This window comes from Diadema antillarum, unplaced genomic scaffold (genome assembly GCF_040938485.1).
Source record: "Diadema antillarum isolate AM-2024a unplaced genomic scaffold, OU_Dant_1.0 seq00000889_RagTag, whole genome shotgun sequence".
Lineage (NCBI taxonomy): Eukaryota > Metazoa > Echinodermata > Echinoidea > Diadematoida > Diadematidae > Diadema > Diadema antillarum.
Window position 1 is genome coordinate 630097 of NW_027271753.1, and position 23773 is coordinate 653869.

General features: G+C 39.3%; 1 protein-coding gene across 1 annotated transcript in view; it reads left to right on the top strand.

Moving 5' to 3' along the window:
- LOC139740854 (cytoplasmic dynein 1 heavy chain 1-like) overlaps positions 1-23773 on the top strand; it is a 68918-nt gene that overhangs the window by 16359 nt on the left and 28786 nt on the right. The window contains exons 17-51 of the mRNA XM_071651435.1: positions 137-283; positions 784-930; positions 1596-1736; positions 2221-2324; positions 2718-2790; positions 3337-3447; positions 3879-3998; positions 4310-4450; positions 5290-5388; positions 5703-5826; positions 6437-6582; positions 7045-7155; positions 7559-7768; positions 8415-8561; positions 8976-9142; positions 9770-9943; positions 10494-10659; positions 11093-11278; positions 11783-11983; positions 13287-13569; positions 13868-13968; positions 14982-15141; positions 15974-16214; positions 16693-16876; positions 17674-17886; positions 18089-18327; positions 18752-18908; positions 19087-19311; positions 19721-19927; positions 20502-20669; positions 20996-21229; positions 21627-21801; positions 22225-22378; positions 22811-22976; positions 23529-23692. Of these exons, the coding sequence (XP_071507536.1) occupies positions 137-283; positions 784-930; positions 1596-1736; positions 2221-2324; positions 2718-2790; positions 3337-3447; positions 3879-3998; positions 4310-4450; positions 5290-5388; positions 5703-5826; positions 6437-6582; positions 7045-7155; positions 7559-7768; positions 8415-8561; positions 8976-9142; positions 9770-9943; positions 10494-10659; positions 11093-11278; positions 11783-11983; positions 13287-13569; positions 13868-13968; positions 14982-15141; positions 15974-16214; positions 16693-16876; positions 17674-17886; positions 18089-18327; positions 18752-18908; positions 19087-19311; positions 19721-19927; positions 20502-20669; positions 20996-21229; positions 21627-21801; positions 22225-22378; positions 22811-22976; positions 23529-23692 (5786 nt within the window). The remainder of the gene's footprint in view (positions 1-136; positions 284-783; positions 931-1595; positions 1737-2220; positions 2325-2717; positions 2791-3336; positions 3448-3878; positions 3999-4309; positions 4451-5289; positions 5389-5702; positions 5827-6436; positions 6583-7044; positions 7156-7558; positions 7769-8414; positions 8562-8975; positions 9143-9769; positions 9944-10493; positions 10660-11092; positions 11279-11782; positions 11984-13286; positions 13570-13867; positions 13969-14981; positions 15142-15973; positions 16215-16692; positions 16877-17673; positions 17887-18088; positions 18328-18751; positions 18909-19086; positions 19312-19720; positions 19928-20501; positions 20670-20995; positions 21230-21626; positions 21802-22224; positions 22379-22810; positions 22977-23528; positions 23693-23773) is intronic.

The following is a 23773-nucleotide window of genomic DNA, read 5'->3' on the forward strand; positions in this document are numbered from 1 at the left end:
TTTGATGTAAATAAGACTGACATTGTGAAAATGGGAAAGCACCAGATATTGTAATTGCCACAGTGAGGCTTATGGAATGATACCCAAGAAGCATAGTGTATTATTAATTCATAATTTTGTCTTGCCCATTCCAAAGGTTGAGAAACGACTGGCCAGACGTCTCCAAGCAGGAATCCAGGCTTGGACCAAGTGTCTGTTGGGAGAAGACCGCCAGACCATGGAGGACAGCATGGACACTGATGGTCCAGCAAAGGTCAAGCCTGGAGGAGAGCCTAAGATCACTGTAAGAAATCTTTCACAGTCACACCAACATTTTGTCTTTTCTAGGAAGTGATACAGTGAATAACACAACAGTGTGTATTGTCCAGTTGTTCTTGGCTATTACTTACTATAATTTCTTGTCTTTGTATGTACAAGTGGCCATTGAGAATTTGATATGTCACATAATGTGTGTCTCAGAAAGAATAAAATGTCTCTAACAAAAGAAAAAGGACAATGTTGCGTTATAATGATATCACAATGTATTATGTAACATCTATGAAAGCAGAATATGAGGTTTTTCTTTGTGTGATAATCCTTCAAGCGTTCTTTCTAGAAATGAGATGAAGAAAGAAAGAGAGGGGGTAAAAAGAACATGTAGCTTGTTTTCACTACAGATAAATGCCTTCTCTAAGCCTGATGTCACATGATGATATCATACAGTAAAGTTTCCATTGTAACTGTCATAGAGATGGGGTAGTGCTAAAATCTGACTGGGTTTCTAATCCTTCCGTCTCTCATCAGGGTCTGATCCATGAGATCCGCATCACCAACCAAGTCATGTACTTGTCTCCCCCCGTGGAAGAGGCTCGCTACCAGCTGATGCAGCAGCTCTTTGCTTGGGAAGGCATCATCATCAACCAGCGTAGACTTGAGAGCTCACGTTACCAGGTACCGAGTATCCTTGGCATTCTCATCTCTCATCCAAATAGCTGCATCCCTCTCTGTAACACTATAACTTATGCTTTTTGGCTACCAGTTTTGTTTTTGTTTTTTTTCTTTTTAAGTTATTGTGTGAAGTCATGTGTACTTTCAGATTGGATCTCAAATTTATCATTTTCTTGAGACACCCCCCCCCCTCCCCCATCCCACCCCCCTCACCAAAAAAAAAAAAAAAAAAGAAAAAGAAAAGAAAAGAGAAGGAACAAAAATTTTACCCTATGCATTGTCCTAGAAAAAGACTGTAGGGTTGGACAATGTTTTACTGACATTTTCCCCTGTAGCCATGCTGATCTTCATTGAGGACATCATATTACAAAACCATCTCAAGATGCCCATGAAGGCCACATGTCAGTAAATCATCTCAGCATTTTCCATATTTCCATTTCAATATCAAGTTATGATTTGATATCAACATGACTCTCTGTGCTGACTAGTTACGTATCTTGTTGCATCGTAGCATTTGTTTCAGAATCACTTGCAATCCTGCTCTGTTTTGGTGTAAGGTCTTCAAATTTTGATTAACAATTAATTTCCACCATTGTTTTTCACTCATGAAAGATTTGCTGTAAAGCTGTTTGTACTGACTAGTTTGTTGTGCTATCTTGCTTACCCAGGTGGGTGTGGAGCAGCACGAGTCCAACAAGGCCCAGATCTACCGAAACCTGCTGTGCAAACTGCCTGATGGACCCAAGATCCTGGAAGAAGCCTATGGTGCCATTGAGAAGATCTTGAAGCAGGTCCAGGACTACGTCAAGGTAGGAATCACATTCAGCATTGACACTAAACAATGGGTGATGGGGTTATCCTGCAATAGATTTGGCAGCCTTATCTAATCAGAATTTTGTAGTTGACCAAGCAAGCTGGAAGAAGCAAGCTCCAGTTATGAGAAAGAAAAATTTGAGTTCTGTGCGTTGTAATAGAGTGAGATAATGTAACCCAGTAATGCTTACGCTTATTCTTAGAAAATAACCATATATGATGAAGCGTGCAGTGATATTACCTAAAAAAAAAATGGTGCAATATGAATTGTTCTTATATTTACAGTCAGAGGAACCGCAAGTAGTTGAAAATGATGGAATTAACATGGATTTAAAGAAGAAAGAACTTGTATTAACACAATTTTTGGAGTCACTAATTTAGCTTGGATATGTTGTGTTGTATTTGAATATTACTGAGTGTGTGATGAGATATGATATGCAAGATATTCAAGGCTGTTCCCATCATTCATCCACTGTATAGGAATGGCTCCAGTTCCAGTCCCTGTGGGACATGCAGCCACACAATGTCTATGACAGAGTGGGTGAGGACATGAACAAGTGGATGATGCTTCTGCAGCAGATCAGGTCAGTCCCTTTAACTTTGCACCTTGGACCATGTTGTAAGCTCTATTCTGAACTAAACAGCAGGTTTGAGTTATTACATCATTCACATGGTGATCTGTGATCCTCTGCAACAAAAGTTGTGTTGTTGTTGTTGTTGTTTTTTGGACACTACATCTGATCCCATTTATGGAACCATATGTGCATGGACTATTCAGTGTTGTGGCTGTTTGTTTGTTTGTTTGTTTGTTTGTTTTTTGTTTTTTTTTTGGGGGGGGGGTGCATGTAATGCTTACATGTAGAGAAAACAGAATGAACTGCAGCAACTTCTAGAATGTATTTTCATTTTTTGTTATAAATGAAGGTAAATGTATTACGCCATGTATTGTATTTTGTTGATATCTCTGCATCAAACAGGCAATCAAGAACCACCTTTGACAATGCTGACACAAGGAAGGAGTTTGGACCCATTGTTGTGGAGTATGGCAAGGTAAGGAATAAATTATTTTCTTTTTCCCTTTTGACAAACCCAAAGTTTAAGGTGTAGGTGCATTGCAGACTATGAACCACTTCTCATGAGAATAAGTAAAAATGATTTTGCTACATAGAGGCAAACAACACATACAGGAAATGGTTTGCCATGATTGTAATACTTCAGAAGTTATAGAAAAATGAGTAAAGAAAATGGGATTCCATCATGCAACTTCAGAAGTTGCACAACATTTTGATCTGAACAGATTTACAGAAGATTACACATGCAATAATTGCATTATTAAAGTTGCTTTATGACCCTTTATGTTACCTTTCACAAAGACCATTCCACACAGCTGATGGTTTATCTTTATGGATAAACATGAAAGTCAAAAATTCTAAGGAGCATTTTGGTTCAACTTAGTTATCTTAAGTAGTAGACTGACAAAGAGTATAGTAGCATGTCAAACAACATCCAGCTCATGTTAGAAAGTAAATAAGATATCTAGCACTTGTAAAGGTGGTGTAGAAACATGGTGCATTGCTGATTTATTTACCTCTCTAGGTCCAGTCCAAGGTGAACATGAAGTATGACTCTTGGCACAAGGAGATCCTCAGCAAGTTTGGCAACCTCCTCGGAGGAGAGATGACAGAGTTCCACAGTGCCCTCTCCAAGGTAACCATTCCTTATCTTCACCATCTTCCTTTTGCGTAAAAAACAAACAAAAGTGCACTCATCCCAACAATGGTTTATTAAAGATTATTCATCATGTGGAGAATGCTTGTTCATAAAACAGTGTACACCTTGTAAATACAACTTGTAATACAATGAATGGAAAACATTTCCTTTGCTAGATTGTTGGCTGATCTATCTTGTATGATATACATTTGTAGTATTGGTGTGCAAAAATGCTACAAGGAAGACAATTATCAGTTCTTGAAGAGTAGGTCTCTATCTTATGAGAAGCAGTGATGATATATTTTTCCCCCCTCCATTATGTTCTGAGTGAAAAAAAAATGATTGATTGGAACGGAAGCCACTATTACTCCAGCAGATTTAGTCAGAGAAACTCTCCCGTATTTTTTTTTTCATTTTATTCTGAATAGTCTCGCACTGACCTGGAGCAGCATTCTGTGGACACAGCCAGCACATCGGATGCAGTCAGCTTCATCACGTACGTCCAGAACCTCAAGCGCAAGTACCGTGCTTGGGAGAAGCAGGTGGATGTAAGTATAATGTCAGACTTACTTCTCACACACTCTCTGAATGATCTTGAAATTGCATATTTTGTCTCTGAAAATCATTTAAAAGAATTTGACATTAAAAAACCAAGAAGATAATGATATTTCTTTTCATGGCGACCAGATACAGCTGAGCAATATCTTTTATGAAACAATCTTTAACACACACATTGTTGAGTAATGCACCAATTTTTTTCTATTAATTGTGATCAAGTGAATGATATACTCCCTCTTGCATGAGACTGTAACTTGTGTACATGGGAGGATTGACTGTTGACTCGTCTCTCTGGACTTAGATGTACCGATCTGGGCAGAAACTGCTGGAGCGTCACCGCTACCAGTTTCCATCCAGCTGGCTGTATGTAGACAACATTGAGGGAGAATGGGGTGCCTACAATGAGATCATGAAGCGCAAGGAAGCTGCCATCCAGACTCAGGTACAGTGAGACAATCTCTGGTGTCACTTTCGCTATCATTGCTGCTGTCACAAAACTTGATACAATTTGTGGGCTGTCAGAACTTTCATTGTGATAAAACAGAACTTCGGTATGGAAATTGGCTTAAACTGCATGCATTGGAGTACGTGTTAGAAATCATAATTGAGTAAGCTATGAAAATGATGGTATCAAACATTTAACAAAGCACATACTCTTCACACTTGCCACGACGTTGTTAATCTAACCAATAATTCATATCTTTTTACAATGATTGAAGAAAAGAAAATAGTATTACAGCTTTTGGAAATGAGTCTATGGAATGGGTTTAAATGCTTGTAGTAGAACATTTGGTCAAATCTAAATGAGGACCAAAACTACCAAAACTGAAACAAATGAAAAATCTTTGAACTATGCATGGTTCTCCATTTTACCATCTGTGAAGTCAGTGACACAAAACTGTGTGTAATATATTCTTAGTTTGCCTCTGTGGATGCAATGCATGTATCAATATTCTGACAGAGAGATGTATGTTGCTGTAGTGGAATGGTTGAATAATTATGTTTATTGTCCATTTTATGTGAAAGTATACCCTCCACTAGCATTTTATATGAGGTACATGTACATTACCTGATGTGAAAGGCATTCATATGCAAAAAAAAAAATAATAAAGCATTACAAATACAATATTCATGGCAATATCAAAGACTTGACTGATAAGTTACATTAATAATATCATACACAGAAGGATTACACACATTTCTCAAAAGTGGAGGAGGTCAGATTGAATGAATGTAACCAATTCACCTAGTCATGATTTGTGTTGTTTCTGTCCTGCACAGATCGCTAGCCTCCAGATGAAGATTGTGTCTGAGGACAGGACTGTTGAGGCTAGGACCACTGAGCTCCTTGCTGAGTGGGACAAGGGAAAACCAATCCAGGTGAGCTATGATGAACAACATACATCAACTGCACATTTCATACTAAACAGATAGATTGTTGTACAAATTAATTGTGGAAATGCAGACCTGCTGAGCTTTGACATGGAGTTTGAAACCTGATCATTTTCACTGATGAATAAAAAGGTAAAATCTTGTGTATGTCCAATGTTTGATGTAAGCTCTCTTTAAAAGTTAATATACTGAATTGCATGCTGCTGCTTTTGAACCTTGTCATCTCATTTCAAATGTCATGAGTATCTTTACAGTGTGAAGGGAGTTAATCTAGCATCATGGATGTCATTTGTCATTGACAGGGAGACTTGAGGCCAGACACTGCCACCAATGCTCTCTTCATCTTTGAAGGCAAGTTCACCCGTCTCAAGGAGGACAGGGACAATGTGGCCAAGGCTAAGGAGGCTCTGGAGCTGCAGGAGCTGGGTAAGTAGAGACAAGAGTGTCTCACAGGCTCCAATATGCTTCATTCTACCTCTTTAACCATTGAGTACACAAATGGTTAGTAATTTGATAACCACATGAAAGTTCCAGTAAAAACTTAAAGTCGGACTTGCATGAAATGATAATGTTAAACATACCTACAAAGCGCTGAATACTAACAAAGGAAGGACAATTGCTATCATATGGTTAAAGGGAGTTTAAAAAATAACTTATCAAGTAAAAGCTTAACACAGGTTAATGAAATTTTTAATGATGGTGGGATGGAGCTGAGGCAAATCTTGCCAACTGCAGCTTTATTCATATCCATCATCACAAGTCATATGAAACAAATTTATTGATGATTTCAGAACAGTGTGTAGATGGCAGAATGTAATGTTACTGTGAATTCCTTGTGTACTGAAAACTTTCTCTTTAATATCTCCAGAGACGGAATAAAATGTAAAAAAATCACAACTTAAGTGAAACTTCTTTGATAGTGAGGTGTTCTATGATGTCATGATAAGCAGTGTTAGTTGATGAATTACCCTTTTCTACATCCTACTGTGGGTGTGGTTTAGTACCTAATGTCTGATGTCCATCTCACATATGACAGGGACTGTGAGTGCCAGTGAGGAGCGAGTCCAAGTAGCCCTGGAGGAGCTCCAAGACCTGAAGGGGGTGTGGTCTGAGCTGCAGAAGATCTGGGAACAGATTGATGAGCTCAAGGAGAAACCATGGCTCTCTGTGGCACCTCGCAAGGTATCCATTATTTCTGGCCATCGTTTGAGTCTCTGGTTTTACACATCAGAGTGTCATATTTGTATCACTGAAATCCTTTACAGCATGCTTTCTAGAATTACTGTAAGATGACTGTGCTCATACTTTTGTTACAAAGTGCTACATTTTTTAAATTGATGAAATGTAAGCTGTTATAAGAAGCTATGATGTAAATGAAAACTTAATTCACTATCGTAGTTTCTCGACATGCTTTCTAGTAAACCAAAAAAAATAAATAAATGAAATACAAATGAATTCTTATGTTGAGTTTTCTATTGGAACTGATAACTGGCAACAGCAAAAAAGCTGTGTTTTTAACATTATCATGGAAATGATTACTATGATCCTGTATGTTTTTTACCATATTAAATGCTATAAACTGGAAAAAAGTTATATTTTTTGTAGAGAAGTTATTTATCTGCGCCGTTCTGATTAAAACTCCAGCTTCGTCAGAGCATTGACAGCCTGACCAATGGTCTGAAGAGTCTCCCTGCCAGGCTCCGACAGTACTCTTCATATGAACACGTCCAGAAGGTTCTCAAGGGATATGCCAAGGTAAGTGGGACTCTGAAAGATGAAAAAACCTGACATAGTATCAGAGTTAGGGTGTATTAGTGACATATGTCAGTGATTGTCTTGAGAATATGTTTTGAATGCAGAAAAAGTATTTTTAGCTGTCAAAAGTTTCATTAGAATTAATTGCTACTTTGATCAAAACCGTCAAACCGTAAGGCATTACTTATGATATTAAATGACAAATTGCAGGGCTAGACAATAGTGACGGCAATTGAGTTTATTATATTTGTTATTCAGGCAGCTGTGTGATTTACAAAGAGAACACTTCTCAAGCATGACAAGTTTCTAATATGTTGTTCTTGTTGTGTGTATTAAATGTGTGTTTATTTGACCTAGGGTATATGTTGAAAGATGCACACTAAACCATCTCGTTGTATGACAGGTGAACATGCTGGTGACTGAGCTGAAGTCGGAGGCCCTGAAGGAGCGTCATTGGAAGCAGCTGATGAGGAAGCTGAGAGTTAACTGGGTGCTGACAGAACTCACTCTAGGCCAGGTCTGGGATGTGGACCTCCAGCGCAATGAGTCCATAGTCAGAGATATCATCATGGTGGCCCAGGGAGAGATGGCTCTGGAGGAGTTCTTGAAGCAGGTCAGGGCAGGATTACTCTCAGGATTCAAAGAAATTGCATTCTGCAGTTATGAAAAGAAGCTAATTTAGACATTTTCTGATGGGATATCCCAAGTAGACTAATTAAATTAGTTTGATACTTCTCACTGTAGTACACCAAAGATGAGATGCCAACATACAGAATTGTGGTCATTTATATATATGTATATGGATTCTTGCTGACAGAGATGACTTACATGAATTGACACATTTCAAACTTTTGTGTTTGTGTAATATTGCAACATGTGGATCTTGATGTAGAATGCAAGCTTTTCATCATACTGTTTACTTCCTCTAGCTGTTGTAAATATTGATGCGCTCTATATGAAGCCACAAGTGCATAGCACAATTTTTCTTCTTCAGTGGAACACGGTGGCCATTTCTATGGAGCATAATGAAGAAAATTTGTGTTGACAGAATGTCCTTCGATTGCCTTTTATTTCTGCGAGCTGTATATGCACCCAACCAATTTGGACGTTGTATAAGGGTATCTTGTTGGCTGTGATAAAAGTTTTGGTAGAAATGGAATCGATTCCACCTCATTGTCTTGTGGTACAGTGTGAATAATTTTGTTTGAGACCTCCATGATTCTAAATGTAAATGATTTATGTCTTGTGTTGTGTGTCAGGTGCGAGAGTCCTGGCAGAGCTATGAGCTAGATCTCATCAACTTCCAGAACAAGTGTCGCATCATCCGTGGCTGGGATGACCTCTTTGACAAGGCCAAGGAGCATATCAACAGTGTGGCTGCCATGAAGCTCTCACCATATTACAAGGTACAGATACTACTATGCATCTGGCTTGTCATCTTGAGAAAAAAAAAAAAATTGTATATCAAATGTCATGTTTATCATTCTTTTTTGTAGTGATACCATTAAAGAAAGTGAATACCATGGAATTACCATTTTTGCTTAAGTGACTTAAGTTGTTGTGATGATGTATGCAGAAAAACAAACAATACATTTCGAGCTCATCCCAATTTATATGATGGGAAGCCTATGGATGAAGGAACCACTTCTGTATTACCCATCTTAATATTTGTTTTTGAAACAGTGGATAGCAAGCTAAGGATTTGAACCAATATACTGATAGTAGTTTTACTCACTTTGTTTGCAGTATAAAGTGATAAAGACTGTGGAATGATGATACTAGAAAATGACTTGTGAAATCTTTGCTGCTGTGATGTGTAGGTGTTTGAGGAAGAAGCTCTGACATGGGAGGAGAAGCTGAATCGCATCAATGCCCTCTTCGATGTCTGGATCGACGTCCAGCGCCGATGGGTCTACCTAGAGGGCATCTTCTCAGGATCTGCTGACATCAAGCATCTCCTACCAGTAGAGACCCAGAGGTTCTCCAGGTATAGAATCCCTTTTGTCTATCTTTATATACTTATTATACTCATTCTTCCACAATCTGTGTACCGTTACATACCTCTCATGTAATGCAACTGTTCTTTGTTCAACAGATGCCCCTTGCAGATTATTTGTCACCTAATAGGCTTGTGAATATGTTTGATCTTATTTTGAAAAGTATTGGAATGAGAACAAAAAGGATGTTACTTCACTAATTTTCTACAAAGTCAGAACTTTCTTTACTTTGTGAAGAAATCTGGGAGCATAAATGCTGAATAGCACATTTATTTGTACTCCATTAAATCTCGATGGCACACAGTGTGGTTTCTTTGAAGGGTACTTTGAAATGTGAAGAAGTAACTGTTTCGAAATTCAATGAGGTAGGGAATTTATAACCCATGGAAAAAATTTTGTAAATAAAAGAAGTTAAATGGTAAGCGGAGATTTAAAATTTTCACCCCAATGATGTAGAGGAAAAACAATGCACCCTAGAAGTAAGGTCAGCAGTAATTTGATGTAATGCACATGGTTTATGCAAGGGTTATGTAAAGGCTGTATACATCATTCATTTTCTGAGGTGAGTGCATTCATGAGTAAGATCTGGTCTCTTGATTATCTCTTCATTCTCACAGCATCAGCACGGAGTTCTTGGCGCTGATGAAGAAGGTTGCCAAGGCACCCTTGGTTCTTGATGTGGTCAACATCCCTGGCGTCCAGCGCTCCTTGGAGAGGCTGGCAGACCTCCTGGGCAAGATCCAGAAGGCTCTTGGAGAGTACTTGGAGAGAGAGAGGGCCTCTTTCCCACGGTGAGTCACATTGGTGCATACCTACAATATGATAGAGACCTCAAATGCTAGTCAAAATCTGGCAAATTTTTGTCTTCCATGTTTGTTTTGTGTGAGGTTTTTAAGTGGGACCAGGGGAGGGAGAGATATGAAATGGAAAATTACAACAACAAAAAACCCAAAAAACATAATGACAAAAAGAGACGGGGTGGAAACAGTGATGCTGCAGGAAGGAGCATACTTTAGGTTGTCTTCTTAAAGAAAAAGGAAAAAATGTAAGAGTGTGTATGATTTTCTGTTGTGCTGGTTCAGGTAAAATTGGATAAATTTGCATAAATACTCTAGGGTAGATTATTGTGTTGTAAATTGATAAATGAAGAAAGATTCAATTTTTAACATATTTTGTTTTACCTCTTTTGCGATATTTACAGTGCTGTACTTGTTGATACATATATTTCAACCTCTGCTTGAAACTTTATATATATTTACAAAGGTAAGTGAAGATTTTTCTCATTGTACATTGCTCGTATTTAAACCTGACATGATTACTTTGTGTGTTTGTGTTGCCCAGATTCTACTTTGTTGGAGATGAGGATCTGCTGGAGATCATTGGCAACAGCAAGAATGTTGAGAAACTCCAGAAGCATTTCAAGAAGATGTTTGCTGGAGTGGCTACCCTCATCCTGAGTGAAGATGCTACCCTGGTCCTTGGGTTGGCTTCCAGGGAGGGAGAGGAGGTCAGTCTTATGTCATATAGACACCTGTTAATTAAAGAGAGAAGAGTGGTAGTAGTCGTACTGTATGATTGATAAAGATCACACTTCTTTCATGATGATTCTATGTACATGGGTTACATACCAAGTATCTAACACCAAGTAGTCAAGAAGATGGACAGGTTTCCATCTCCTTGATCTAATCACAGTGATAAAGTTGATAACCGTGCCTCAGCATGAGATATTAAATCTCTAATATTGAACATGAGATGCCTTCGCTGAAAGTATTTTCGGTGATGATGTGAATGATATTAGTGACTCTGACCATGATGCTGGTAATAGAATTAATGAAAAGAACTCTACCAAGACCTAGGTACATTAACGTACAGGAAAGTGGGTAGAAAGTGTGTTGTACTTTACAACTGACAATCTTGAAACCATTCTTGTCTTCACACAGGTTGTGTTCAAGACCCCAGTGTCCATCAAAGAGCACCCAAAGATCAACGAGTGGCTTACCTTGGTTGAGAATGAGATGCGTGTTACCCTGGCCAAGAGCCTGGCTACAGCTGTGGCCAGTGTCAGCCAATTCAAGGAGGGAGACATTGAGCCAGAGAAGTACTTCAACTGGGTTGACCAGTACCAGGTAAAGCATTTTCACCCTGGTTGGATGTTAATGTTTTTTGACCTTGCATATCACTGTATCCTTGCTGAGTAAAACATGCAACCCTGCTCAAGGTCTAATTTGTCAGCCAATCTCTCAGCAGCCAAGTATAAGGTTTTATGTATTAAAGACATTGATGTGTATGGGATTTTTTTTTTCAAAGTGTGGTAGGTTTTAATTCTTTTTGTCAAGTTTAGCCTTAAATTTTTTGTTGAAACCAACCCAGGGGAACTTTAAAACATTAGTGATTTAGTTCATTGCATTGAGCATGTTACATTTGTAGGTCATTTGCTATAAAATGGCTTAAAGATGCATTGAAGAAATCAATGTAAGTGACAACTGATAATTCATTCTGTAATGGCTACTGATACTCCATAGTAAATCTCTTGTTGCTTGAGGCAGGCATACTGTCTTTAGTCTTTAAGGTTATTTCCTGTTAGTCCTACCAGACTTTTATACACTATTTTGCTCATGTCCTTCCATTAGGCACAATTGCTAGTCCTGTCAGCCCAGATCTCGTGGTCTGAAAGCACAGACAAGGCCCTGGGTACTGTGGAGAAGAGTGGCGGAGGAGACATGAAGCCAGTAGAGGCAGTGTTGGAGAATGTACTCAAGACTCTACAGGTGCTGGCTGACTCTGTCTTACAGGAACAACCCCCTGTCAGGAGGAAGAAGCTAGAACACATGGTAAGGATTGGGCCTTGAGGAGCACTGGAGATGATATTTAGATGCCTTTTGCCTTGTATCATTTTTACATACTGTACTAAAGCCCCTTTTACACTTTCACGGATTGCGATCCGTTGTCATCCGTGGTGTTCCGGCGTGCAAAATATCGATTTTCCTATCAATGCCGGTGTGAATACGATCCCAACTGGGTGTCTATAAGGATAAGTACGGAGTCTACACGGCCAAGTACGGTGCGTACACGGACAGACAAGGAATGAACGCGGACCACAGCAGAAACGATATGGCGCTAACACGGATATCAAGGATTGAGCACGGATGCAATTGGGTGCCTTCGCAGTCTTTACACGGATATCCCCCAAATTTTGACAGATGAAATTTCCTTTTGCTTTTGATACTTAATCATTCTTGGGTGACATGCTTCCAGAGCTAAGTACAGTAAAACAAGCACACCAGAAAATTTACAGCAGCCTACATACGCCTCTGCTTGCGGACATCATAAAGACAATTTTTTTTTTGTCACGCTTGTTGCAAACTCTCATTTTACAGAAACATCATGACATAAACAAAGCGAAACAAAACAAAACAAATCAAATACACACACACACACACACACACACACACACGCACACACACACACACACAAAGACCAGCGTGGAGATGTGTGTGGGTCACTGAAGCTTCTCCGGCGACCACTTTATACACGAACAGTTTGAGGGGTTGATTGCTGTACTGGTTTTTGGGGGAAGATGTGAGCACATTTCATGGACTTTATGAACTTGTATTGGCAAAATACACAAATTTTTCATCCCGGCTTGAGCCGATGCTAATACGGATGTCTCGATGTCTTTCCGGATTGTCCCGGAATGAGTACGGAGGCAACACAGAGTAACTGGTGCCTACAAGGAAGGAATAGGGAGGTAACACGGAGTAGACGGTGCCAACAAGGAAGAGTTTGTATCGATTTTCATCCGTGATGTCCGGGATGAAAAATTAAGCAAGCTTAATTTTTTTCCGCGGACATGCCGGATGATCAAAGATAATGCCGGATGACTTCACGGAGTCCACACGGTCCTGCCGGAAACAGTACGGATGATCCCGGATCGACGATCCATGGTCATCCGTGATGTGATCCGTGAAAGTGACGCACAAGAACAGTTCACAAGCAAAGGTTTTTGAGCATTGTAGGATGTATTTTCATGTGCTTCTCATTCATTACGTCTAATTGCTACACAGTGGTTTCAAGTTTTGTTTCTAGTTATTATCAGCATCAGAATTGAACATGACATGACTGTTGTTTCCCCAGATCACTGAGCTGGTCCACCAACGTGACGTGACCAGAGAGTTGGTCCGCTGTAAGGTGAAGTCTCCAAGTGACTTCAAGTGGCTCTCTCAGATGCGATTCTACTTTGACCCCAAACACTCCGATGTGCTCCAGATGCTTAGCATCCAGATGGCCAATGCCCGCTTCAACTATGGCTTTGAGTACCTCGGTGTGCAGGACAAGCTAGTCCAGACACCACTGACTGACCGCTGCTACCTGACCATGACTCAGGCTCTAGAGGGCAGGCTTGGAGGATCCCCATTTGGTATGCTGTCCTTTTGGGCCAGTTCATGCAATATATGTACACAACCTCTTTATGATATCATTTATGATATTGATTTGGTTAACAGAGCTGCAGCTTATAATAAATGTATCTGTATGAAGTCTGAATAGAACTACACATAACTGTACACGACTCTAACAAGTGATTATGTTGCTCTAAAATCTTCATATATTGGTTCACACGATTCAAACTCTATTGTTTTTTTCTTGTGGTTCAGGTGATTTTCCATTATGTTTATGACTAATATGATAGAATTGAATGTTCCCATTTCATCATCTAGGTCCTGCTGGTACAGGCAAGACAGAATCGGTCAAGGCTCTTGGACATCAGCTGGGTCGATTTGTCCTCGTCTTCAACTGTGATGAGCACTTTGACTTCCAGGCAAGAATCACTCTGAAAATCAGTCATACAAAGTTTTGTTCTGTAATTCCAGACACCAGGCACAGTGACATCAAGTGCTTTGGTGTGATTTCTTTTTGACGTAAAAAGTGTTTTCATGAAATATGATCAAAGTGCATATTAAACTCTCCATCTGTAAACTTTATGGTTTGTAAAATAGACTAACTTTTCTACAGTCTTTATTGCATAGTCGTACTAATAATAACCAAGAACAGAGTAATGCTGAAGATTGGCTTTAAGTACAGAACGTGCTGTCAAGTGTGTATGCATTCACAAAGCAGAGAGAACTAGAGTTTAGCAATGAAGAGCACCAAGTAATGTCTTTGCAGGCTGTTTCTCTTCAGTGACTAGGAAGACTCACATTAAAGGACAAGTTCACCTTCATAAACATAAGGATTGAGAGAATGTGGCAATATTAGTAGAACACATCATTGAAAGTTTGAGGAAAATCAGACAATCCGTTCAAAAGTTATGAATTTTTGAAGTTTTTGTGCAGTACCCGCTGGATGAGAAGACTACTGCAGTGTATGAATAACTTAGATGTCACATGCGTACAACAATATAAGGAAAATATAAAGAGAATTTCACAAAATTCCGTCTTTTGAAAAAAGTACACATTCCCCTGACTCGTTACCGATAAATGTTATGGGTAATATTATTCCCCCTGCCTTTAGAAAGAGGCAAGTCAATTGCTCTTTTATTATGCGAAGAAAGTGAAAATATGTTGAATTTTCTTTTATATTTTCTTTATACTGTTGTACGCATATGACTCACAAGCTGTAGTAGTCTCCTCATCCAGCGGTTCCAACACAAAAATTTAAAAAATTCATAACTTTTGCATCGATTGTCCAATTTTCCTCAAACTTTCACTGATGTGTTCTACTAATATTGTTGCATTTTCTCAATCCTTATGTTTATGAAGGTGAACTTGTCCTTTAAGGATTATTCTTTGAATTGCTGTATTAATTGTCTGTCTGTTTGTTTGTTTTGATCAGGCCATGGGGCGTATCTTCGTGGGTCTGTGCCAGGTGGGAGCCTGGGGATGTTTTGATGAGTTCAACCGTCTGGAAGAGAGGATGTTGTCTGCTGTCTCACAACAGATCCAAACCATCCAAGAAGCTCTCAAGGAGCAGTTTACCAACGAGGCCAAGAAAGGTGTGCAAATCACTCAATCAGTTTCACAGTTTTTCTTCCTGTCTGTATGCTGGGTACCTGTATGCGTATGTGCGTGGTGTTGCTTGCGAGCATGGCTCATTCCAGAAATGTACATTGTACATACAGACTTCAGGCATCCAAGTGTCCTTGATTGCTGAGTGGATCCAATAGGCTGTATGTCAAGTTGAAAACAAAAACAAATGAAATTTATTTCAAAGGAGTTTTTCTTTGTTGGGGTATTGGTACTCCTTAGTATCAGTGCACAGGTTAGAATGTGAGTGAATTAGGTCAATAGTCTCTTGTACAGGATGTAAAAGTCTTTGTCATGGCAGGTTTATATTTGAAGGGATTCACAAAATGTGTGCAATGTCTATGTTCTTGGAATATCTAAATGATAGTGGTATGGTTTACTATCAAATGACAACCTATGTCACTGGACATGTGTCTCCTTGTATAACAGAGCAATGCAAACAAGAGACAGACTATCAGATAAAGTGTCCCTCATCAGACATCATACGTACAGCTGTAAGTTGTAGATGACCAGAGATCTATGTGGTGTGAGGGGGAGGTGAGGGCTATGATGAAGAGTCTGCCTGGTTTAACTGACAGAGTGTTCTGGATTGAAAACTTAAGTACAATTTGCACACTCGAATATATATAACATCACATTTTTTTAAATTTCATGTCAATTGGAAAAATGGAGCTTCGGTGTTGGTAATTTCCACGATGTATCATTCACTTTACATATACATTCCACATGACCTTTTGAAATACCCATCATTGCATGTTAACACTGGAACGTTTGTGAACATTCATGTCTGTTTGTGTCCAGGAGAACAAATTCTTGTTGAGCTGGTGGGTAAACAGGTGCGTGTCAACCCTGACATGGCCATTTTCATCACCATGAACCCTGGCTACGCTGGCCGCTCCAACCTCCCAGACAACCTGAAGAAGCTCTTCCGTAACCTGGCCATGACCAAGCCTGACCGTCAGATGATTGCTGAAGTCATGCTCTACTCCCAAGGGTTCAGGACGGCTGAGAAGCTCGCCTCCAAGGTGGTGCCTTTCTTCAAGTGAGTACTAATCCTGCTTCGATATCAGTAGTCAATTTTATTAGGCATTCTTTAAAGCTCTGGGTATTTAGGTCTGTCTGTGATCAGATGATATGAAGGCATGTTAAATCATGTTGCAAAGACAAAAAAAAAAATGTGCATATCATAAAAAACCATAAGCTTACAGAGTTCTTCTGGCAAGGATATTACATCGCAGTACCATTTATAGAATGAGAAACAAGTCTTTCATCTCTTGTGTGTATGAGGCACTTTACATTGTTTTTAGACATGTTAATACAGAAGTTTTAAATGGATGTTTATTGTCTTAGGCATGAATGTTTGTTGATTGCTTGTATTCAGTTTTGTTATGTATTGTCTTGAATTATTGTAAAAATGTTCATCTTATAGTTTTGCATGGAGCATTATGTACTCTGACATCAAATTGATGCTCAAAGAAAGACCTAACCCTTGACCTCTGTCTTTGACTATGACACTGCAGACTGTGTGATGAACAGCTCTCCAACCAGTCTCACTACGGCTTTGGGCTTCGAGCTCTCAAGAGTGTGCTGGTTACCACTGGCAACGTGAAACGAGACCACATCCTTCGAGTCAAGGAGGAGAAGGCAGAGAAGGGAGAGACTGTTGATGAAGCCTCTATCGCTGAAAACCTGCCGGAGCAAGAGGTGTGAATGCTGTCATCTTGTAGATACCGTTTGTCCCAAAAAAAAATTACAACGGGACCCTCCGCAATGATAACTTTAAAAAATGTGAATCAATCCAAATACAATTTCAGGGTATGAAACTATAACGTATTACCCACATTTTACAGAAAGCCCCATCCAATTTGCTTCAGTGGTCAAAGAGAAATGAGGAGTTTTGTAGAGCATGTCAGGAATCCCTTCCCTCCAAGATCTGTCCATTGTGTTCACACATTATGCATTTCCAAGAGCATCCAAGTTCTAAACTTGGAAGAATCAGACCCATGATATGCTTTACAATGATCCACATTTCTCTGTGACCACTTAGCCAAATTGAATGGGGTTTTCTGCACAATATGTTAAGATGTTATATTTTAAGACCCTGAAGTAGCATTTAGACAGTTTAATCATATTATCAAGTTATCAATGCAAAAATCCGATTGTAATTTCATTTATTTATTTATTTATTTATTTTTATTTATTTATTTTTTTGTTGGGGGGGGGGACATACTGCACATATAACAACAGGAAAGACTTAGTGATAATCTCAACATTCTTATGCAGAACCCAAATGGCTCCAAAGCTTCCTTATGAGATAGTGAACTTTAGGAGGAAATTCATTCTTTGAAACAAACATCTCTAGACACAAGAAGAACGATAAGCACATCATGAACCAAATAGATAACACTTTTGTGGAATTTCTCATTATGGTGACAAAAAAAAAAGTTGTACTGGCTGTGTCATATCCAATACTGATCATATGTTTGATATTGCTTCTGTAGATTCTGATCCAGAGTATCTGTGAGACCATGGTACCCAAGCTGGTAGCAGAGGACATCCCACTACTCTACAGCCTCCTGTCTGATGTCTTCCCTGGTATCCGCTACACCCAGGCACAGATGAAGCCACTTCGTCGGGAGCTGGCCAAGGTGTGTGAGGAGATGCACCTCACGTATGGAGAGGGAGACGAGATTGGTGCCTCCTGGGTGGACAAGGTAAGATTCTTCATGGATGTATCTCCCTTGCTTTCACACAGAAAGGAACTGCACTCCTCTTGTATGCAAGTTTAAAAAAGATCAATGGAATTCTTTCGAATTCATAAGTCATTCTGTTCTTACTTTTTCAGAATCCATTTCTGATAGTGATACAAAGTATTAGTATTTATTATTCACTAGTTTTGTTACATTTGAATCCCAGGTCCTTCAGCTGTACCAGATTTCCAACCTAAACCATGGTTTGATGATGGTTGGTCCCAGTGGGAGTGGGAAGAGCACAGCATGGCGATCACTTCTCAAAGCCTTGGAACGTCTGGAGGGTGTGGAAGGCGTGCCACATGTCATCGACCCCAAGGCCATGTCCAAAGAAGATCTCTATGGATTCTTAGACCCCAACACTAGGGAGTGGACTGATGGTCTCTTCACTCACATCCTCAGAAAGTAAGAAATATGTTTTTCTCTGCATCATCGACTTTCCCATCACATTTCCCTCTCCAAGACATTTAATACATATTTAAATCAAAAAGTGTGTTCATCGAAGAAAAAGTCTATTCATGGTCCAGATTATGATTTACCTAAGATTGTGTTAACAGTGAGATACTGCTGTAGTAACATCGTTTGATGGTGAATTAAATTGGTACCTGCTCAAAACAAACAACAAAACATGTGTTCTATTTACACGAATACTAATTACGCATTTTATTTTTCTCCTTTTGTACCTACCTGAAGAAATGCATAAATTTTAAATTGTAGCTAATGTAGGATTTTATGTTTAAGTCAAATAATTCTCAAATATGTGCTCTGATTATAAAGTATTATGTCTCTCGATCAGAGCATTAAATCTGCTTTCATTCATCTCTCTCAGGATCATTGACAACGTGCGAGGAGAGATTAACAAACGTCAGTGGATCATCTTTGATGGTGATGTGGACCCAGAGTGGGTGGAGAACCTCAACAGTGTGCTGGATGAAAACAAACTACTCACCCTACCAAATGGAGAACGTCTTGGTATCCCACCTAATGTAAGCACTTCTTTGCATTCTTATGAACCATAACGTCATGAAATTTCAGATCTTAAGCCCAAGTGAAAATTTCGTGAGCTAGATTGCAGTGTTTTTGGTGCAGCATGATTTTGTTCACCAGAGTTCAGTCAAGAAGTAGAAAGTTTTCAGTTTTAATGCTCCTGATCTTTTTCAATAGGTGCGCATCATGTTTGAAGTGGAGGACCTTCGCTATGCTACCATGGCAACGGTCAGTCGATGCGGCATGGTGTGGTTCAGTGAGGATGTACTGAGCACTGAGCTGATCTTTGAGAACTTCTTGACTCGGCTGAGGAATGTGCCCCTGGAGGAAGGAGAAGATGCCATCATGAAGAAGTCCAAGGATGCGGGAGAGAAGGAGGATGTCCTCTCTCCAGTCATGCAGGTTTGTTCTCACTTCTTCTCCTTTTTACCTCCGCCAAGGAAGGAGGTTATTTTTTCATTGGCTTTGGTTTGTTTGTTTGTTTGTTTGTTTGTTTGAAAAAAAATGTCAAAAAGCTGTGAATGGATTTGAATGAAACTTACAGAAAAAGTCGATAATGACACAAGGAACAGAGCAGGAATAGAAAAGGTTTGCTGTGTGTTCCCATTATGTTATACCCTCTTGTATCCTGCAGATACTTGACCTTAGTTGCCTTTTCTATAACATCCTACATTATGCTATGACTGTTTAGTATTTACAAGATTAAAGCTTATTATTGTATCCATTAGTGATGAATTCTTGGATGAGTGTACTTTTCACATGATTTGAGATGTATATGGTGTATAGACTGAGTTTAAATCCTTCTTCGTAGGTCCAAGTGGACGCTGCCAACGTACTTGGGCCTCACTTTGCTTCTGATGGAATCGCTATGCGCTGTCTAGAGTATGCAGCCAAACAAGATCAACACATCATGGACTTCACTCGCATCCGAGCACTCAACTCTCTTTTCTCCATGCTTCATCAGTGTGTGCGTAACATCATTCAGTACAACCACACACACAGTGACTTCCCCATGCAGGTAATGCTATGATTACAGTTCCATATGTGACTCTGATCCACCTGATACAACGAATATTGAGATAAATAATGTACATATAAAAGAACATTTAGTTTGTCATCTGTGGATTCTTTACACTGTTACACTTTGTCGAAAATTCAGCCTATTTCTGTTCAGAAAATGACTTGTCTCTTACAATCTTTCATTCCCAGAAACTCTCAGTGCTGCTCCAAGTCAATGAAATATACTTAATGTTGAAAAAAAAAAAGATATTATCCTTGTGTGATATCCAGGGTGAACTTGAAATGAAACAATATTCTTACCACAACTTATGCTTCTTTCTTTTCTTTGAATCAAGGCTTTTGCTTTGGATATTTCTGAGTTTAGTGAGAGCTTTCTGTTAGGTCTTGTAGACAGGTCAATTTTCCATCAAAATTTGAATGTTCTAGCAATGCATTCATGTACTAAATTTATGCTAGCACAAAGAGACTAGGATGAAACTTTGATAAAACAAATTGAGTAAACCTGAGTTCAATATGAAGTAGTTAGGTATGTCCTCTGTCATCACTTTGTGATATGTGCTTCCCACTTACAGCAAGACCAGCTGGAGAAGTATGTAGCACGCTACCTGATCCACGCCTTGCTCTGGTCCTTCACTGGAGACAGTAAGATGAAAGCTCGTTGTGACTTCGGAGACTTTATCCGAGGTATTACCACCATCCCCCTCCCAGCCCAGCAGACCATCCCTATCATTGACTTTGAGGTAAGTATTTTAGTCAAATGTCCATACACAAAAGAAAACATTTGAATTTTTGTGTAGTGCGTTGAATGATCGTGTATACATTTACAAGACAACATAAATTATGGATTTCTACCAAATTTTACATAAAAGTTCTTCAACTGTCATATATTTATATATTCTTTCAAAGGAATTAATGATTTGGAATTGAAGTGTATGAACTGTACTTTTCGCCCGTGACAGTCTGTATATCTGTCCTTCTTTATGAGTGTTTGCCCACCAACATTGAATGTCTCCTCAAGTCCTCATATCCAGCCATCCTAATGACTATTGATGAATCTTTGTAACAGGTGTCTATCACAGGTGAGTGGGTACCCTGGCAGTCCAAGGTGCCCCAGATTGAGGTTGAGACTCACAAGGTAGCCGCCCCTGATGTGGTAGTACCAACCCTTGACACTGTACGCCATGAAGCCCTGCTCTACACATGGCTAGCAGAACACAGACCCATGGTGCTGTGTGGACCACCTGGCAGTGGCAAGACCATGACCCTGTTTAGCGCCCTCAGGGCCTTACCGGACATGGAGGTATGAACACACCATATCTAGTTTATTTGGGTGGTATGAAATAGAGTGTTTCCATTCCAGTTTATATAATATATGCATGTAGAGGAGGAAGGCAGGAATATGAAGACCAGTGTGAACTGTTATTGGGGTGATCATGATAAGTCATAAGTCCCATTTCAAAGAAATGCTATATGGTGGATAGAAGCTACATTTATGTGTTTGATATCTTTTACATATTTCAAGTAATATTGAGGTATGTAAGCTCGAACATGATTATGAGGATTATGATATGGCTAGTAAGATGCCTACAGTAAATCCTGATACCGCTATTGATATGAATGAAAGCATCAGGGCTGGTAGAACATCAAAACTGCTTGACAAACTTTCATTAATCTACCATATCTTCTCTCCTTGTCAGGTTGTTGGCTTGAACTTCTCCAGTGCCACGACCCCTGAGCTGATGCTGAAAACCTTTGATCATTACTGTGAGTACCGACGTACCCCCAATGGTGTGGTGCTGGCCCCCATCCAGCTGGGCAAGTGGATTGTGGTCTTCTGTGATGAAATCAACCTCCCTGACATGGACAAGTATGGTAAGTACTTAATCTACTAGTGTGTTATCTACTCTACCATTACTGTGTGACAAAGTATGTCTTTCACATCTAGTTTGTACTCATTTGATTATAACTTCTTGTATCTCCCTTCACTTATGATTATCAACAATGGAGGTTTATTTAGTACTGGAGTATATAATAACCTTATGACCACTATTCAAGTTTCAAGATCACAGTATTTGTTTTGTTAAAAATGCAAATAATATCTGTCACCAAGAGCAAAATTTGGAACATCCCTACTTTTCCTGTTTCAGATACTATGTTTTCATAGGCAATCAAGTCATGTCGGTACTGAAACATAACTTGATTATTTGATGGAATAGTTGAGAAAGTGTACAGTAGAAAGACTGATAGATGTTAAAAACATAAAATGTTTGTTTACGTTGTTGTCATGGCATCTAGGCACCCAGCGAGTGATCTCTTTCCTGCGTCAGATGTTAGAACATGGTGGATTCTACCGAACCTCTGACCAGGCCTGGGTCAAGTTTGAGCGTATCCAGTTTGTAGGAGCCTGCAACCCTCCCACTGACCCTGGCAGGAAACCCCTCTCTCACAGGTAGGTTCCACACTGTGTGGAAAGATTTAACTTGTATCATTACACTTCTCATTTATGAGATAGGGAATGTAGTTATTATCATATTATCAAGAACCTGCTCATTTATTTATGTGTTTCCTGAGATATCTTAAGTGATATGAGTTGCTTGAAAAGACTATGACCAAGGCAAAAGTCTAGATAATTTATTCTTAAATTGGACATATTACAGGTTCATACCAGTTGTTTTGGTGTTTCACTGAAGATTTGTCAGAAATACATGCCTCTAATTGATGTAAAATAACAAAGCATAGATACTGCAGTACAGTCTTCCTTAAAACTAGGAGCTTAAAGTTGATTAGACTGTGTAAAGGATTTTTTTTTTCATGTTTCTTGAAATTTTAAATGCATTACATAATGTGATTTGAATGTGTCATCTATGCCTGCTACATGTAGGTTCCTCCGCCATGTTCCTGTGGTGTATGTGGACTACCCAGGCCCCGCCTCCCTCACCCAGATCTATGGAACCTTCAACCGTGCCCTGCTACGCCTCATCCCCAGCCTGAGGACTTATGCAGAGCCACTCACCAACGCCATGGTGGAGTTCTACACTGTGTCACAGGTAGGATTATACCATTCTTGGCTCAGTGTCAAGTTACCCTTGATTGTAATGATGATTTCAAAGAGGATAAAGATGATGGTGTTGATGATACAATTTAAATTGATGACATAATGAAGATGAGATGCGATAGCAGATGATGTTGATTGAGATAATGATAGCATGTTGATGGTAACAGTGATGAAGATGATAATGCGGCAATCTTACTTTGATGTTGTGAAGTTGGTGGACAATTAAAATCTTGTTGAAGCATCCCTCACTGGATAACATGCATTTGTACATTGCAAAACAAAATGAGCATGATGTGAAAATTATGGCTATTTGTACAGACTCCTCATTATGATAGTCACTCATACATACTGTAGTTTGTTGGAATATTTGACCTTGTATCATATGCTTAAATGCTGAGGACAAAGTGATTTCATATTCTACTCTCGTTAGAGTGTATTAATTTTGCTCTAAAAATATAGTAGGGTATGTTTTGAGTTAGGGAAAAGGATGACCTTGTATGTTTCCTCTTTCTGATTTTGCAATGAATTTACCTTGCCAATCTAGGAACGCTTCACCCAAGACATGCAGCCCCATTACATCTACAGTCCTCGTGAAATGACACGCTGGGTGCGTGGTATCGTTGAAGCATTGCGCCCTCTAGAGTCTCTCTCTGTTGAAGGTCTTGTGCGTATCTGGGCACACGAGGCTCTGCGACTCTTCCAAGACAGGTCAGTGTTATGATGGAATAATGCTAACAGTGGTGTCAACTTCAAGAAATATGCTGTTCATTTGATGTATTGCTGACTTTA